Genomic DNA, 14,381 nt, shown 5'->3' with positions numbered 1-14,381 from the left:
AGGTCTAGCTGTTGGACAGCCCACGTCCCTCACTCTCTGGGATTCCCTTTATAGGCCTGCGGTACATCGCACACCCCGAATTTATCAATTTAGTTCAAAGGAGCAGCTGGAGCATCCATTGTGGCCGCATACAGGCCGAAAACTTCGTGGCTTGTGACGATCAAGCAGGTATTTGGGATGCTAGTTTTTCGGCGCGGAAGCGTCCGTACGAACGAACTGTCTCGGTGGGCAGTGACGGGAGTGTTATTGTTTCTGCACATGGATCACACATCATCACGCAGCCATGGAGTACATTTTTTATTTCCTCATGTTTCGCATATTCTTATATATTTTTTTTATTTTAATAATCTTTAAAAATTAGGTAATGAAATTCCAAAGATATTAAATTACCAAGCTCCACAAAAACAGTTTGATACATTCAACAATTTTTTTTTTTAAGTAGTTAAATTCTGGAAAATACAAATACAGAGTGTACATATAAAGATACTGCAATATTAGCAAATGCGGTATCCGTAATTATTTTGAATTAATTACCAAGAACACTGGCTTACTTTGTTGATTTGAATACATATTTCTTAATGAAACACCTTTTACTTTTTATAATAAATCATTATTTCTTTATAGTACGAGGTATTCCCAGTCTGCGACTAGGTTGTGGTTTTTTCTTCTCAGGGGGAATTTCGGGTATGGAAAGATCTTTTGTTGGATTCTCTGTTTGCATTTCCGCTGGGACTTTTGAATTTTTGGTAGAGCGGTTCTCGTGAGATGACTGCTCCTCGGGTTTTTTAGTGGCTTTAGCCGCGCTCTTTTTTGTTTTTGGCTGTACTTTTTTGTTTCGCTTTAATTTTAAAGTGGTATCAGTTTGCTCTTCCTCGACTTCCTCTTCATCTTCACATTGTACTTCGGCTTCCAGCTTTTCTGCAGCCTTGCGACCTCTCTTTCGCTTTGGTTGTGGGTCATCTGCTTCACTACTAGATGTGCATCTGCGCTTCCTGCGCAGACCTTTCTTCTCCAAGACTAAGCATTCATCTTCCTGCTCCTCCAAGTCCTCTGGGTATGTGGTCGATTGAACGTCATCGTCTTCCTCTACATTCTCATCCACATCTTGAACCTGATCCTCAGCAGTACTTTCTTCTGTGGAAATGTTGCGACCATCTGAGATACTGCGTTCTATAGCTGCCCTCAAATCCGTCGACTTAATATCAAAGTCGCGCATGGTTCCCAAATGAAGGTAGTCTGTAAGCCTATTCTTGCTTTTGATCTTTTTGGACAAGAGAATAATGTGCTTGTTGAAATCCTCGATAACCATTATAACCTTAGGGATAAGCCGGGTCTCTCTGAGAACTTTTGCACGTTCTGCTTGAACCTTTCGCTTTTTTGTATGCAGCTGTACTTCCTCATCAAGGGTATTAGCTTCTATGTACGTGATGAGCTCGTAAATATTGGCTGGAAGCTGTTTGCCAACTCCATGTAGCAGAAGTTCAAATCTGTTTTGAAAAAAATGATGATTAGATATCCTTAAATGTTCGACTAGATGGACTCACTTGGTGCTTCGAATGTTTTCAATGGATGTTTCTGATGTGTAGCTCGATATGTAGTGTTTGGTAAGGTTTTTCAAACAAGTGTAGTGCTGAATCAACAATTTCATAAGACCATCCATTAAAGAACCAAGAGGAATACAAACGTTTGTAAGCGCCAGCAAAGTGCGAGATATGTGGATTATTTGTGTGCAAATGGAACGATCCATGGAATCTAGGTTGCCTCGCCAATATATCTGGTCCATTTCGGGAACCACTTGGCATTTGAAGTTCAGATTGTTTGCTTTGGTCACAAAGTAATCCACATCGTTCAGCTGCTTTTGGACCGCAGCGTAGAGATGCTGCAGGCAACTCTCGGCGGTCACTGTACTGATGGACTTCAAACTTAGCTCCACAGAGGTTGATGGCGCGTCTTCATTTTGTACGCCGAGAACGACACCCAATTGCCTGGCAACACTGTCAAAAAAGGGACCTAAATGGGTCTTTTGTCGCTGAACGAATAGCATTCTGTGCACCAGGCCCATTTCACTATTAAGAATCTCGTTTTTGCTGCAAAAATTTAAAAGCCAAGTGTACGATTCGGTGGCAGCACGATCTTGATAGTCTATATGAGCCAAGAGAATTTCAAGCGACTCCAAAAGGTAAATCGGCACTTTGGAAACAAAATCATTTTTACAAATTGATTCATCAGTGCCGTATTCCGTCATGAAGTCGTCTAAAACATCCTGAACAGTGTAAATCACCTCCTTGTTTCTGCTCCCCTTTATAGATGCCATATCTAAAAGTTTTTCCATAGTCTATATTATCGTCATACACTTAATTTAACTTAACTTACCAAATGACTTGACAAATTCTTCAAACTTCTTAGAATACGTTTCATGAGCTGTTTGCAGGCATTCCGAGAAACACTGAGTGGCTAGGGCAGCGCTCTGCATATCAAAATTTTTCCACATCTCCGTCAAGCGTTGAATGCATCGCTCGTAAATAACCTTTGTAATGTCCGTCAACTGCTTAAAAGTGCGTTTGCTATAGGCCAACTGCTTATAATCGGGCTCTAGACGTATAGACTCCACTCTGCTGGCCGTTACGGATAAAACATAACGGACGAGGAGTTCATTGGACCGCAAGAGAACCGTTTTCTCAGCAGCAGCAAAGGCAACGACGTCACTAAAAAAATATAATACAGTAACAGAAGTATAAAGGATTAACACCAAGGATACTAACTCAAGCAGTAAATGCAGTAGCTTATCTAATATGGCCAAATCCCAAATGTTATCAGGCTGTGTACACATGGTCTTTACCGGGACGCCGTTTAGGGTCAAATTGCACGTTGATGTACTATTGTTTTTGGCCGTTTGCTTCAACTGTTTATGGGCTTTCTTTGATGCATCGGATAATGCTTTAAGGCTCTCCGAAAGTTTACAATGCTGATTAAAAAGAGGCAAGATTTGCGAAACAGCATCGTTTCGAGGCTTGGATTTGAGCAACAAGTGACAAATGATTCCTTCAATAATATTAAGTTGTTGCAGGACGAGGGCGCATTTTAGATGTGTGGCTGGGGGCGTCTGAAACCAGTTGGTATAAGTTTATTTAATGAAATTTAAAAGTAATAATCTTGCTTACTATTTCTTCCAAAGGCAATCGGTTTGCCACCATACGGTCCACACAAAAACTCAGGAGCCTATCCATCTCACGAGTGTCGTAGCCCGATGGAGCTCGATCGAAAACAGCCAAGCAGTTGGCTACAAACTGAATCAATTTGCCCAGGTTGTCTTTAAGCTGAATCTCCATATGTTGATTATCGTTAGAGCTAACCAATTGATCGTAGCGAATGCGAAATACCGTGTCTAGATCGTCACCAGCCTCTTCTGCAGAGGGGGTGTCGAAGAAACTGCGAAAGTGCCAGTCAATGACTTGTAGGACATGGGGCACTAGTTTAGCATTGAGCTCCACCGCTCTCTGAAGATCTGCATAAAAAACATTTTTAGAAGTTGGGCTGGATTTAAAGAATTTAATTTATATTACTTTCTTTCGTTCAACTTACTCTCATAGAGGGAGCATCGTATATCAAATTGTTGCTGCAAGCAGTTTCGCAACATTCCAATAATTTCCAACGTAAGCATATCGAAGTTCCTTTGAGGGTTACTACGACTGCCCAGTGTGTTTTGGGTCATTATAGAATAGCCAGAGATGCTGTGTTGTGTGCAGTAGCTGGTGGCACTTGAGGTCTGGCGCACAGCATTGCTGTTGTTTAGTTGTTTAAGGATCATACAGAACCCATAAATCGCCATTCGCCGTTTTTGAATACCGCTAATATATATAGGACAAAATAGGAAGTAAATATAGTATAACTAGCAGGTAATAAGACCCACCTCGAGCCCATTGCTTTGCAAAGTACATCAATTAGCGCATCACGAACGCGATTGGAAATCTTCAGCAAAGGTAGAATAAAGTTCATCATGCGCATGGACTGCTCACCGGACAGCTAAAATAGTTACAGCGCCTTTAGCTTAAAGAGTAATTATCGCATTTGTCTGACTTGCCCATTGCATGTGCTCCAAAACAGATTGAATTGGCTTTATGCACTCGGAGACTGTATACGTATCAGCCACACTTAACAGTGTGAGACATTCTGCAAATATTTATTCTTTTTATAAAAAATTATTTTTATATAATTAATATTACCTACCCGAGAATTGATTCTGATCCTGAAATACTATCATCCACTCAGAAATTAGTTTAATAATCCCTTGACCAAAAATGAAACGTTTGCGTATGAACTTTGTCAGAAAAGTGATGGCCAAGGCGTGCATCTTGGGCGAATGCGATTTTAGCAAGTAAAATATCAGATGAACCAGCCCAGGGGTAATCACATCCTTTCCGTCTTTGTTCTGATCAATGAGCACCGTAAAAACCTGCTGTAAATCGACTTGTTTACGTTGCAATGTATCCCGATACCACACGGAATAATCGGCTAACGTTCGTTCTTCCTCATTGTTTTTGATCACATTGCGCAGAAAAGGTAGCAAAATGGAATGAGATATTCTGGCAGACTCTGGGTCACGATTAATGCTAGTCATCGAAATGATGGCGCTGAGCATAAACGGAGTAAGGATCACGTCGGGCATATGCAGGAAGTTCTGAAATATAGTTTAGTTAGTGGCCGACCGATTTACTTGAATCCTGCTTACTCTCAGCATTATTGCCAAATGTTTTTCTGTAAGTTTGTACATGGTGCAGTAGTTCAAATGATGCAGGATAGTCTCTTCAGCCTCCCTTAGTTCCTTATCCGAGAACGAGTCTAAAGATGAGATGCTCTTAATATTAGGGACTTTAGTCTTTTGTATTGTATGTATGTTCACCAATGCTATCTAGGTTTGTTGAGTTGCTACACATATCGGAGAATAACCGTTTGTAATAATTGCGATGGAAATACTTCTCCAAGGCCAGCAACGGAATAATCAACTGGGAAGCAGTGCTGCACATCGAAAACAGCTGGAAGCACAGGGCTGGGAGTTCCATGGGCGACAGCTCCTGCAGGACGCCAGAGAATTTGTTGAGCACCGTCAATATTTCTCCACTGCTAAGATTCATGGTCCTAAAGAGAACGCACGAGTTGTGTGGTAAAATTTTGGTTAGTTTAAGATTGTCACCCACTTGAACATGTCGGCAATTGGCGTAAGGATGGAGGCTGGCCATTGCATGGTGGCTATGCTCCTTACAGTGGTGTCCCTTAACTCCGTTCCATCTACGGATATGCCGTTCAGAAGAAACCGCGGTCTGGCCAAAAGGAGAGACAGCGCGTCCGGCAGCAAATCCTTCCAGCCGACACACTTAGAATCTCCTTGGCGCATCCCATCCATGCAGTGTTCCACGATCCAGGCCAGCTGCTCGGACGGAAAAGTGGCCAGGTCCTGCGACAGGCGCGTGATCAGATCGAAAGTCTGTTTGTAGCTTAGTTCCATGCTGTTTAGTCCGTCCATGAAGCAGCGGACGCATTCGAATCGCTTCGCCAGGGCATCCTTGCTATCCGGATTGAAGCCAAGGAGAAGGTAGTTCCAATATGTTATCCCCTCGCTGCGTGTCATTGTAGATTTAAGGGTTTCCTTTAACTATTAAGCAATATGTATCAACAAAGATTCATAGTTATATGGCCTTCCGCCTCTCGACTTAACCTTTTCTATTGGAGTGTTTTGAATGAGCAGTTCCAGTTCATCAAGGCGCCCCTTCTCGCCCAGACTCCGCATCCAGGTTAGAATTGATTCGCGTGCCATACCCAACTAAATTTTAGTAATTATTTATGATTTAAACCAAATCGCGCCAGATTGCACCAACTACCAAATTGGGAATGGTAAATACTCGATAAAATTACCGATTACACCACGCTTTTATATCGGATACATTGCAATTGCCGTGACTTTTAAAGTTACCATAAAAACTGATAACAGGGAAACCGTTTTCCATAAAACATTTCATTTTCAGTTTCAGAACGGGGAAACAAACATTTCATATTTCCAATTGTAAAATATGAACAAATATCAAAACGTTTAAAGTAAAAGAGCAGAAGTATTTAATTGAAATATATAGATATTTATTTGAATACTCACACATCAGTACACAAACAGGTTGGTTTGCCATAAAATAAGGTTTTGCATTTAATAGCACAATTTATACTCAAAATATATTTGAAAACCACATAAAAATAAACCATAAAATGGTTATACTTTTTAATATTTAAGCTCATATCCGTAGTTTGCTTCAGACTTTAAGTTTGCATTTCTTAAATAATAGGTTAAAGATAAATATTCAAGCTGCACATGGACTTTCAGTACAAAAAATATTTTTAAACACGGCTAGAAATCGTTTGCCACTAGCCAAAAGCGGACTCTTTGAGAGAGTAACCTAAGAGCGTTGGATTCGAGCAGAAAGCTCCGGTTATTTATCTAGTATCCGCTTCCCTTCCCCCGCTTTGGACTACGAGGTGCCACCATATAAATCCAAAAGCTGGACTGCAGCGCCAACAGTTGCGTGAAGCCAATCGCCAAGTGATCAAGTGAAGAAAACAAGAAGCCAAATCAAGTACACAAAATGCGCGGACAACTGAAAGAGTGCGTCGGACTGGCAGTGGTGCTCCTCCTTCTGGCGGGTATCAGCGAGAGCGAGGCGTGGCCCATGGACCTGTACGACGACGTGAGCGACTTCTTCGACGCCATCTCGCTCGACGATGTGGTCAACACCGGACGCAACACTCATCCGGAGCAGTTCTGCCTCATGCCGGCGCGCAAGGGCGTCTGCCGTGCCCTGATCCCGCGATGGCGCTACGATCCGGAGCAGAAGAAGTGCGTGGAGTTCAAGTTCGGCGGCTGCGACGGCAATGAGAACAACTTTGCCAGCTACAAGGACTGCATGTCCACCTGCGAGGGCATGTAAGGCTCTCGGCATCCTATTCCGGATCCTGTTCCGGATAGCGATCGGTCCTACACGGCCGATGTGTTGCCAAAGGCGGCTGCTTTCCTTCGAGCTCTGCAACCCAGCGAACCAAAGGCAGCATTGTCCACTCCTAAACTCACGCACATCACAATCCATGCGATTAACCATTAACCGTCTCCTCTACCTAATATTTATGTAGTTTCTGTCATTGATCCATTTACTTGTACTTTTTTGGGTGTCCAGCACTCGCCACCCATCTAGAGCTTAAGTTATTGTGATAAAATACTTCTATGGAATAAAGAATTTTGTATAACGACCAAGTTGATGTGGTTATTACTGATGTGGGATGTCTACGACCATCCGAAGCACACTAATATTTGATAAAATTTGAAAGTTGCTCAAAAGTATTTACTGTTATTTATCAATACTCAAGTATTCTATGCTTATAAGGATTGGGCTGCATGGGCTTTCAGTTGTAACCCAGCAATCATTATAATGTGTGGTGATTTTCTAGTACTTATGCGGTTTTAATTCATATAACTCATTGAATGAAGGAAACCTTAAATAGCTACAACTCTCGATGAAAACAAAGAATGCTCGCTTATCCGTACTTCTAGAAAATTCTGGTAACTACAAATGTTTGTTGACTCCAATCAAATCGAGCTAGCAAAATCGCATTGAACGATAGACAACTGGTTTATTGAATATTTATAAACATTTGTTTTGTTATAACTGCTGATTGGGTTGCCCGAGCCAAGAGTCGCGAAAACAATTATCAACGGCCTCAAAAGTGCGAGATATTTATCGCTGGGCGCAATTGCTTGAGGCGAGTAGCAGCCTAACTTTCATAGATTTCACTTGGAAATGGTCCAAAGCACAGCCCGAGCTCTCAATGCAAAATTGGCTCATTCATGCGATCGGCGATCAACCGATCGATCGGAAGATATGCCAGACATAACCATAGCAAACAAGATCAGCAGCTGCAAAGGTCAGGCACGGACGGATGAGTGGACCACGTAGTTGGGTCTAGGCAAACCACTGCGTCAGCGGCAGAAATACGCACGGATGTGGCGCGGACGGAGTCACTCGGAATTCGGCAGATCTGGTGAGCAAACAAACTGGTGAGAAACCGATTCCAATACCGAATCCGAGCCAAAGTCAAAGCAGGTAAACATAAACAACCAAAAGGTGCGAATTTATGCTAAGCCGATTGGCAACAGGCCAGTCGAACAAAGTCGGACCATCAGAGAAAGACCACAAGATCTAATTCAGCCAACGTGCATGCTTGGAACTCGACTTGGGCTCGCTCTGAGTCCCGACCTGGGATCTGCGATGTGCGATCTGGGACTGGGCAACTTTCCAAGATTATTGTGCGGGCCTGCACCCGTTGGTATAAATAGCGCATGGACTCGTTGGCGAACAGCAAAATCGGTGGATCAACGACCTGCAGCCGTTTGCCAAAACAAAATGCGAAAATGCGGGCCCAACCGCGTCGTTGCAACATCATTCCCACCGGCGACAAATGGACCGGCTGCTGCTCCAGCTCCATTAGAGTCGATCCCCTCCTGCGGAGCGGCTCTGGACAGTGGTCAGTCGAAATAATAGCATTGGGTGTTACCTTATGTTTACTTGCCATTCCCAAGATATTTTTATAGGTGGGGGGAAAAACAAAAATTTTACAATGAGAATGGTGTTTTCGAATATATACTCCATTAAAGAGCTAAATGCATCATTTTGTTAAAAACATTAGGAACTTTACACGTTCCTTTTCTTATTGGATGAAGATAAACATTAGTCATTAATAAAAAAAAACATATAGGCAAGCCACATTTTTTTAATTCAATCGAATGATACACATATTTGAAATAGCAAGCTTTTCTTAGGCGTACATGTATGTACATGTATTGCATGTACAATACATACCTTAAATGTACTTCATCCTACAGGATATACTTATGTATATACTATACAATACTAGTGCCTATTCTATTTCGAATCGACGAATACTTATACCTTGGCGATTTTAAAACCTATGTATGTGATTTAAACCTATTTTTGATGAAGCTGCTAATTAATCTGCGGCCATTTTGAGGAATGCTTCCAGTCAGGAGTGGGCTTCAGTTGTCGCCTTCGACCATTAATGACTGATTCGCGCCAATCCCAATCATTCTTATTACTTATTAAGTTGCTTTAACTAATTTGCACTCAAATTTGCCCAACAAACCGCAATTGGCGTGGTGAGTGCGGGTGCGGGGGAGGGGGGATGGAGCGCCAATCAAGTGTGCGCATGCGCAACGCTTTTCGAGTTTTCTTTGCCACTTTTCGATGTTCGGTTTTCGCAATTGCAGGCGGGTTGTGAACTTGGCTAAGCTTCTGGCAAATTCTAGCCATTGAGCAATTGGCAATTGGCAGCACAATACAAATGGCTAACAAAACGCAGTGCGAAGTCAATAAACCTTTTTAGCCTGCATATCGAACCACAGTTGCACAAAGAGGCAGCCAGCATGGAGAACTTAATGCCACAATGGGAGGTAAAGAAATTTGAAAAATTTTCGCCGTTTGTTGTGGGCTAAAATGAATTAAAATGCAGCACGCCATGAAAAGCTCACAATAACAAATTTTCCGCCTTTCGGCGGCGATAAAACAAATGCAATTTTTATCGCAATGCTTAGCTGTGCGTGTATGTACTATGTACATATTTAGTTATTTACGACACGTACGCAGAGCTGACAAAAGTGCAGCAGTGACGAGAGCCGGGCGACCACAACAAAACCTTCAGCGGATTGAGCCCCCATCCTCCAAGTCCCGCCCCTTTTACCTCCCAGCCGTCCAAGTCAACGAACCCCGATGCAAGCAGGCAGTAAAAGTCGGTTCATCGTTTTTCCCGCGGCTTTTTAGCCGGTGAAGCTGATGGTGGGAAAAAAACATAGTAGTAGTAATAAACAATAAACAAAGCAGCTCATCATCGTTGTTGTTGCAGGTGATAGTGCAAATATGCACAATGAAGTGCAAACGGCGAAGCCCCTATGCGCAATGTTAATTGATAGACTAGAGACAGGGTACTTAAGTATTATTTACCATGCGTATACGTAATAAAGGAAAATTCATTTGAAGCTTCCGTTTGGCGCGATTTCTTCCAAAACACTCCCTAACTGAACTCAAGAATTATTTTTAAGCCATCTTATAATTGCATTCTCCGCAAGAAACCAGCAAATTTGGAGGCAGAAGCTTGTTAATTTAATAAATTATTTACGTGCGCAGTACGCAGAGAAAAATCCATCCCAGAAGACCAACTACTTTTGTAATAAAGCACTGCCACGTTCCGATGACTAATTGCAAAGCAGATCTAATCACATTTGTTTTGATAAAACCCAACCAATATAAACTTGGGCCTTCCGCAGATAACACAATAACATATCGTGTCTAATTAGAAGCCAGGTTGGCAGAGACAGAAGGAAACACAAGAGCCTGAACTTTAGTTAATATATAATTTATCGACTTTTTCAATTGCTAAATACAATATATAATTATCATAGACTAAAATGTAAATATATTTTTGCATATATATTCCGATTCTTTAATATGTATATATACTTTTTATTGGATTTGCTGCTGCCCATTGATTAGAACATCGATCTTTAGGCGTTCGGCGCTTAACTTCCCTCTAAATACGATCTTTGTTGTCGGCTTAGCAAAATATGATCATGCTTCAAGGTTGCTATATTTTAACTTGAACAATTTCCGACTGGATTGCTTGTTAACATACACATTAGTATTAGCGTAGCTAGATCTAAGTATTATTGTTAGTTCTCTCGTTTGCTTTGTCTGCTCTTATCGTCAACGTTCGAGATGCGTATGCCTCTTATTTAGCGCAATAATTCGCTTGCTTTGTTTTTGATATTACATTTCGACATTTTGGCTTGGATCAAAAGGTAGGGCGTGGTATATGGCTTAAAGATCGGGTAATCCCGCACAGAAGACAAACGGAGAAGCATTGAAACATGGTGAAAACCAAAGCGGAGCCGGGTGTGAGCGTGAGAGGAAGGGATAGAGTAGTAAATATTAGCAGGCAATGTCCGTGGTGACGCTCTTGATACTCTCCGAGCTGAAGTGCACGCAGCCGTACTTGCAGACCAACGTCCACACATATGGAATGAAGAACTCCTCGGGAGCGTCCTCCTCGACGTACTTAAACTTAAGATCCGGAAACTTCTGCAGAGAGACGAACAGAATAAGTAAACCGAACACTTCATCGAGGTGATTACTTACTCTAAGGCGATCGCTGGACCACTGACTGGCACCTTTAGATATAACCTCGAGCACTTCGTTGACCCCAAGCTCGCCTCGCTGCTCCTGGACACGCTGCAGACGCGAGGAAAAGAAACCGACAACCTTAAAACGAAGAAAGCATGAGGATCATCAAATAATGTGATTGTAACTAGTGAGCCTACCATATCTATGTTCTGTATGACATCCTGGAAGGCGTGGTGACTGCGGAAGCCCTCAAAGACGCTGCGCTTGTACAAAAGAGTGTACACCAAGTTGGGACAATAAACCAACTGGTTCGTGAGGCAGGAGTTAAGGATTTCCAGCACCATGCGCAACACCTCCTCCAGCACGCTCAGATCTTGGAGCATGTCTTCCGGGGTCGTCGAGACGTTTACAAACACTGCGCTGTCGGCCGGCTCCTTGAGCTGCGCATCCAGGCGCGTGTGCTTCCGAGCGAGCGTTTCGAACAGCGAGACCAGTCGCTGTGCCACGTAAGGGTGCAGAGCGCGGAAGTGGCCGGACATGTTAGCCAGCGCCGCCAGGCAATTGGTGTGCAAGTATTTGTCGCGCATCTTCAGCATGTTGTATTGTATGGTGCGGATGACTATCAGGATGAGGATGCCGCCCAGCGATATCTCAGATATGGTGCGTTCCGTATACCATGTGATGTTTTTCAGCATCTAATGGGATAAAACGGGATTAATAATGCAACTATTAAGCGCGCACTGTTGACCTACTATGGTGTGCACATTCTTGTTGAAGCCCTCGTCCTCACTCAGGATCAGCAGCACGATCAAGGACATATAGATGTGGTGTGAGTTGCTATCAGGGGCGTTGTACAGTGTCTGGAGGATGGGAATCACCAACTGCTCCAAGTCCTGTTGCTGCATGACGAACCGATAGAAGCGCTCGTTGCGATGGAGCAGCAGATAGAGCAGCAGCGTGGCCTGGTCAATGGTAACGATAAGACACAGAGTCTCATATACCGCCGAGAAGTCGATTTGGAAGGAGACAGCTCCCTGTTTTGGTGAATCCTTTGAGTCGGCGCAACTAAATAGGCTAGTCCGATAAGCGTTATCCTGCGCCGTACAGTGGTTAGTCAGTATCAGGATGAGCAGCAGGCTCTGGTTGGCCAGTGGGTAGTGAGTACGAAATCGCTGGGAGAGCTCTCCGCCACCGGCTGCTTGGCCAGCTTTTAGTACGTCTGGCTGCTTACGGAACGTGAAGATGGAAAGCAGGGACTCCGCGATGCCAAAGACGAATGATCCGGCAGAGCTGGACCCAAACATCGTGTGCGGCACCTCCACCATTCGCGCCACAAAGTGCAGTAGTGCCGACATCAGCACGTTGGCGTGCTGACACTTAAAGACCGTTCGGAACACGATCGATTTGTCCGTGGGCTGCTGTGAAAACAAATGCACTGACAGCAGGGTGATCAGCATGTTAACGGCCTCTAGGTGCAGGTGGTAGGTGAACTCCTTGACGGGAATCACGACGATTAGGTTCACCAGGGCATCGATGAAGGTCTCAAACTTAGATCCGTCCACAATCACCGGGACAGCAACCGCCGCCGACTGTTCGGTGGCCTCCATGGCAATGGTGGCGCTTTCCGCCGGCGTCTGTTGCTGCTGCTCCAAGGCCGCCTGCAGCAGCTCTGCGTTCGGCATAGCCTCAAAGTGCTGAAGGAGCTGGAACTCAGAGCCCGTCTCGTTGATGTACTTGACCAGGCTGCGGATGATAAAGAGCGCGTTGAAGGTCTGCCAGACGTGCATGTTACTCTCCTGGTCCGACAGCGATAGGAGCTCGCTAGTCTTCTCCAGGAACACGGTAACCAGGGAGCCGAAGTTGCCCGTCTTCAGGTTGTTGCCGATGAACGACTGGCACAGCGCCTCCAGCCGGCTGTCCAGGTTGAGCTGGTCCTGACTGAAAAACACACCAATCCCACCCCAAGATTAGCCCTGCTGACGTTGTCGCTCCACTCCTTCACTCGCTCACCTGTTCTCCGGCAGCACAATGTTATAGTTGAGCAGCCCGTTCCAGAAGGCCTCGTCATCGTGGGCGATGTGCTGGCGGCCCACGAAGCGCTGGAGCCACTGGTTGGACCCCAGGTCGGCCGTCCTGCTGACGTTGATGCCCATTCCGCAGTCCGAAAGAGTGCTGTTGGCCGGCCAATGGTTATATTGGTGGCACGTCACTTGATCATTGGGCGGGGGGTGAGGAGTGTGCCCTGCCAGTGTGACCCTCGCGGGGAGCTGCCGAAATCTGGCAGCTGTGGTGGTGCCGCCTCGCAATAATTTTGCCACATTTGGCGCAATATTCAAAGGCGGTCCGCAAGAAGTTTCCAGGTAAAACTAAATCTCTTTGGATGTTGACAAACATATATTTCTTAAAAGTGATATTAAAGATTTGAATTCCCTTTAAAGCTATTCCTGGTTGATTCTATAACCGTAATTATTGAAGCGAATCTCCCATTTGTATTACTTAAAACGTTATTAAGAAGATTCAATTTTAAGGGGTACCATGTTGAGTCTTCTTTAATTTCAATTTTTTATCGACTATCGAGTACCTCTTCTTTAACAGCTGAAAGTTGTCGTTCTTCAGTTGAATCTTAAAAAAAAACTTCCTTTTTACGCAAATAATCATTAAGTCGCTAACTTCAAAACGAAGAAATAATTTTCAGCAATTTTATTTGGCATAGCCAATCTTATCCAATTGTGTTCTGCAGAAAGTAGTAGCAGAAAGTGTTCATGGTTTGTTAGCAGTTTGCGCAGCAGGCATTGTCCATTAACCAAATTGGGGAGGCATTGGGCAGCGCATCTCTCCCTTGGAGATACATAGACTATGAAGATGCCCTCTCCGAGTTAGAGATACATTCGCTACTCTTTCCTACTCGCTCCTGAAAGCGAAAACGATAGCTGCCCCTAGAAAAAGATACCCCTGCCAATCACTTGTAGCGCTTTAAGATCGCGGCGCGTTTTAGGATCTACCCGTATATGTTTCAGCCAATTCCCTATGTCGACTGATGACTTTTGCAAAAGTGTAAGATCGTACTGAAAAACAAAAATAAAAATCCATATTTTGGAATTGAATATTTTAATGCATTTATTTGAATACGGAACTAGAACTAGTTTGTTTCTTGGACAC

At 43.8% G+C, this 14,381-nt stretch overlaps 3 protein-coding genes across 3 annotated transcripts; 1 reads left to right on the top strand and 2 right to left on the bottom strand.

The window, feature by feature from the left end:
• Nucleotides 1–447: 447 nt before the first annotated feature.
• LOC6540767 (Fanconi anemia group I protein homolog) lies at nucleotides 448–5,896 on the bottom strand. The gene is made up of 13 exons (XM_001970356.3): nucleotides 5,714–5,896; nucleotides 5,196–5,650; nucleotides 4,901–5,136; nucleotides 4,730–4,839; nucleotides 4,228–4,678; nucleotides 4,082–4,170; nucleotides 3,911–4,023; nucleotides 3,583–3,848; nucleotides 3,162–3,505; nucleotides 2,763–3,103; nucleotides 2,374–2,705; nucleotides 1,545–2,316; nucleotides 448–1,487 (listed from the first exon to the last, which is right to left on the bottom strand). The coding sequence occupies exons 1-13, from the start codon at nucleotides 5,810–5,812 to the stop codon at nucleotides 611–613; spliced, it is 4,485 nt and encodes a 1,494-aa protein (XP_001970392.2). The 5' UTR covers nucleotides 5,813–5,896; the 3' UTR covers nucleotides 448–610.
• Nucleotides 5,897–6,556: 660 nt separating this feature from the next.
• LOC6540744 (kunitz-type serine protease inhibitor textilinin-3) lies at nucleotides 6,557–7,288 on the top strand. Its single transcript, XM_001970355.3, has one exon. The coding sequence runs from the start codon at nucleotides 6,627–6,629 to the stop codon at nucleotides 6,966–6,968; it is 342 nt and encodes a 113-aa protein (XP_001970391.1). The 5' UTR covers nucleotides 6,557–6,626; the 3' UTR covers nucleotides 6,969–7,288.
• A 3,382-nt stretch (nucleotides 7,289–10,670) lies between these two features.
• On the bottom strand, nucleotides 10,671–13,489 carry LOC6540809 (dymeclin). Its single transcript, XM_001970354.3, has 5 exons — nucleotides 13,233–13,489; nucleotides 11,975–13,160; nucleotides 11,420–11,917; nucleotides 11,238–11,360; nucleotides 10,671–11,180 (listed from the first exon to the last, which is right to left on the bottom strand). The coding sequence occupies exons 1-5, from the start codon at nucleotides 13,373–13,375 to the stop codon at nucleotides 11,031–11,033; spliced, it is 2,100 nt and encodes a 699-aa protein (XP_001970390.1). The 5' UTR covers nucleotides 13,376–13,489; the 3' UTR covers nucleotides 10,671–11,030.
• Between the last annotated feature and the right edge of the window lie 892 nt (nucleotides 13,490–14,381).

The sequence above is a fragment of the Drosophila erecta genome, unplaced genomic scaffold (assembly GCF_003286155.1).
Source record: "Drosophila erecta strain 14021-0224.00,06,07 unplaced genomic scaffold, DereRS2 tig00000055-arrow-pilon, whole genome shotgun sequence".
In the NCBI taxonomy this organism is placed as follows: Eukaryota; Metazoa; Arthropoda; class Insecta; order Diptera; family Drosophilidae; genus Drosophila; species Drosophila erecta.
Note: the sequence above shows the minus strand (reverse complement) of the source record. Positions and strands in the feature narration are given on the sequence as shown.

Coding starts and splice junctions, on each gene's coding strand:
- LOC6540767 (XM_001970356.3), bottom strand. CDS start 5,812: ATGGCACGCGAATCAATTCTAACCTGGATGCGGAGTCTGGGCGAGAAG. Junction 4,679..4,729: donor ATTTGGCAATAATGCTGAGA/GTAAGCAGGATT, acceptor ACTATATTTCAG/AACTTCCTGCATATGCCCGA. Junction 3,506..3,582: donor ACGATGCTCCCTCTATGAGA/GTAAGTTGAACG, acceptor TTTTTTATGCAG/ATCTTCAGAGAGCGGTGGAG.
- LOC6540744 (XM_001970355.3), top strand. CDS start 6,627: ATGCGCGGACAACTGAAAGAGTGCGTCGGACTGGCAGTGGTGCTCCTC.
- LOC6540809 (XM_001970354.3), bottom strand. CDS start 13,375: ATGGGCATCAACGTCAGCAGGACGGCCGACCTGGGGTCCAACCAGTGG. Junction 11,361..11,419: donor TCATACAGAACATAGATATG/GTAGGCTCACTA, acceptor CTTCGTTTTAAG/GTTGTCGGTTTCTTTTCCTC. Junction 11,181..11,237: donor GGTCCAGCGATCGCCTTAGA/GTAAGTAATCAC, acceptor GTCTCTCTGCAG/AAGTTTCCGGATCTTAAGTT.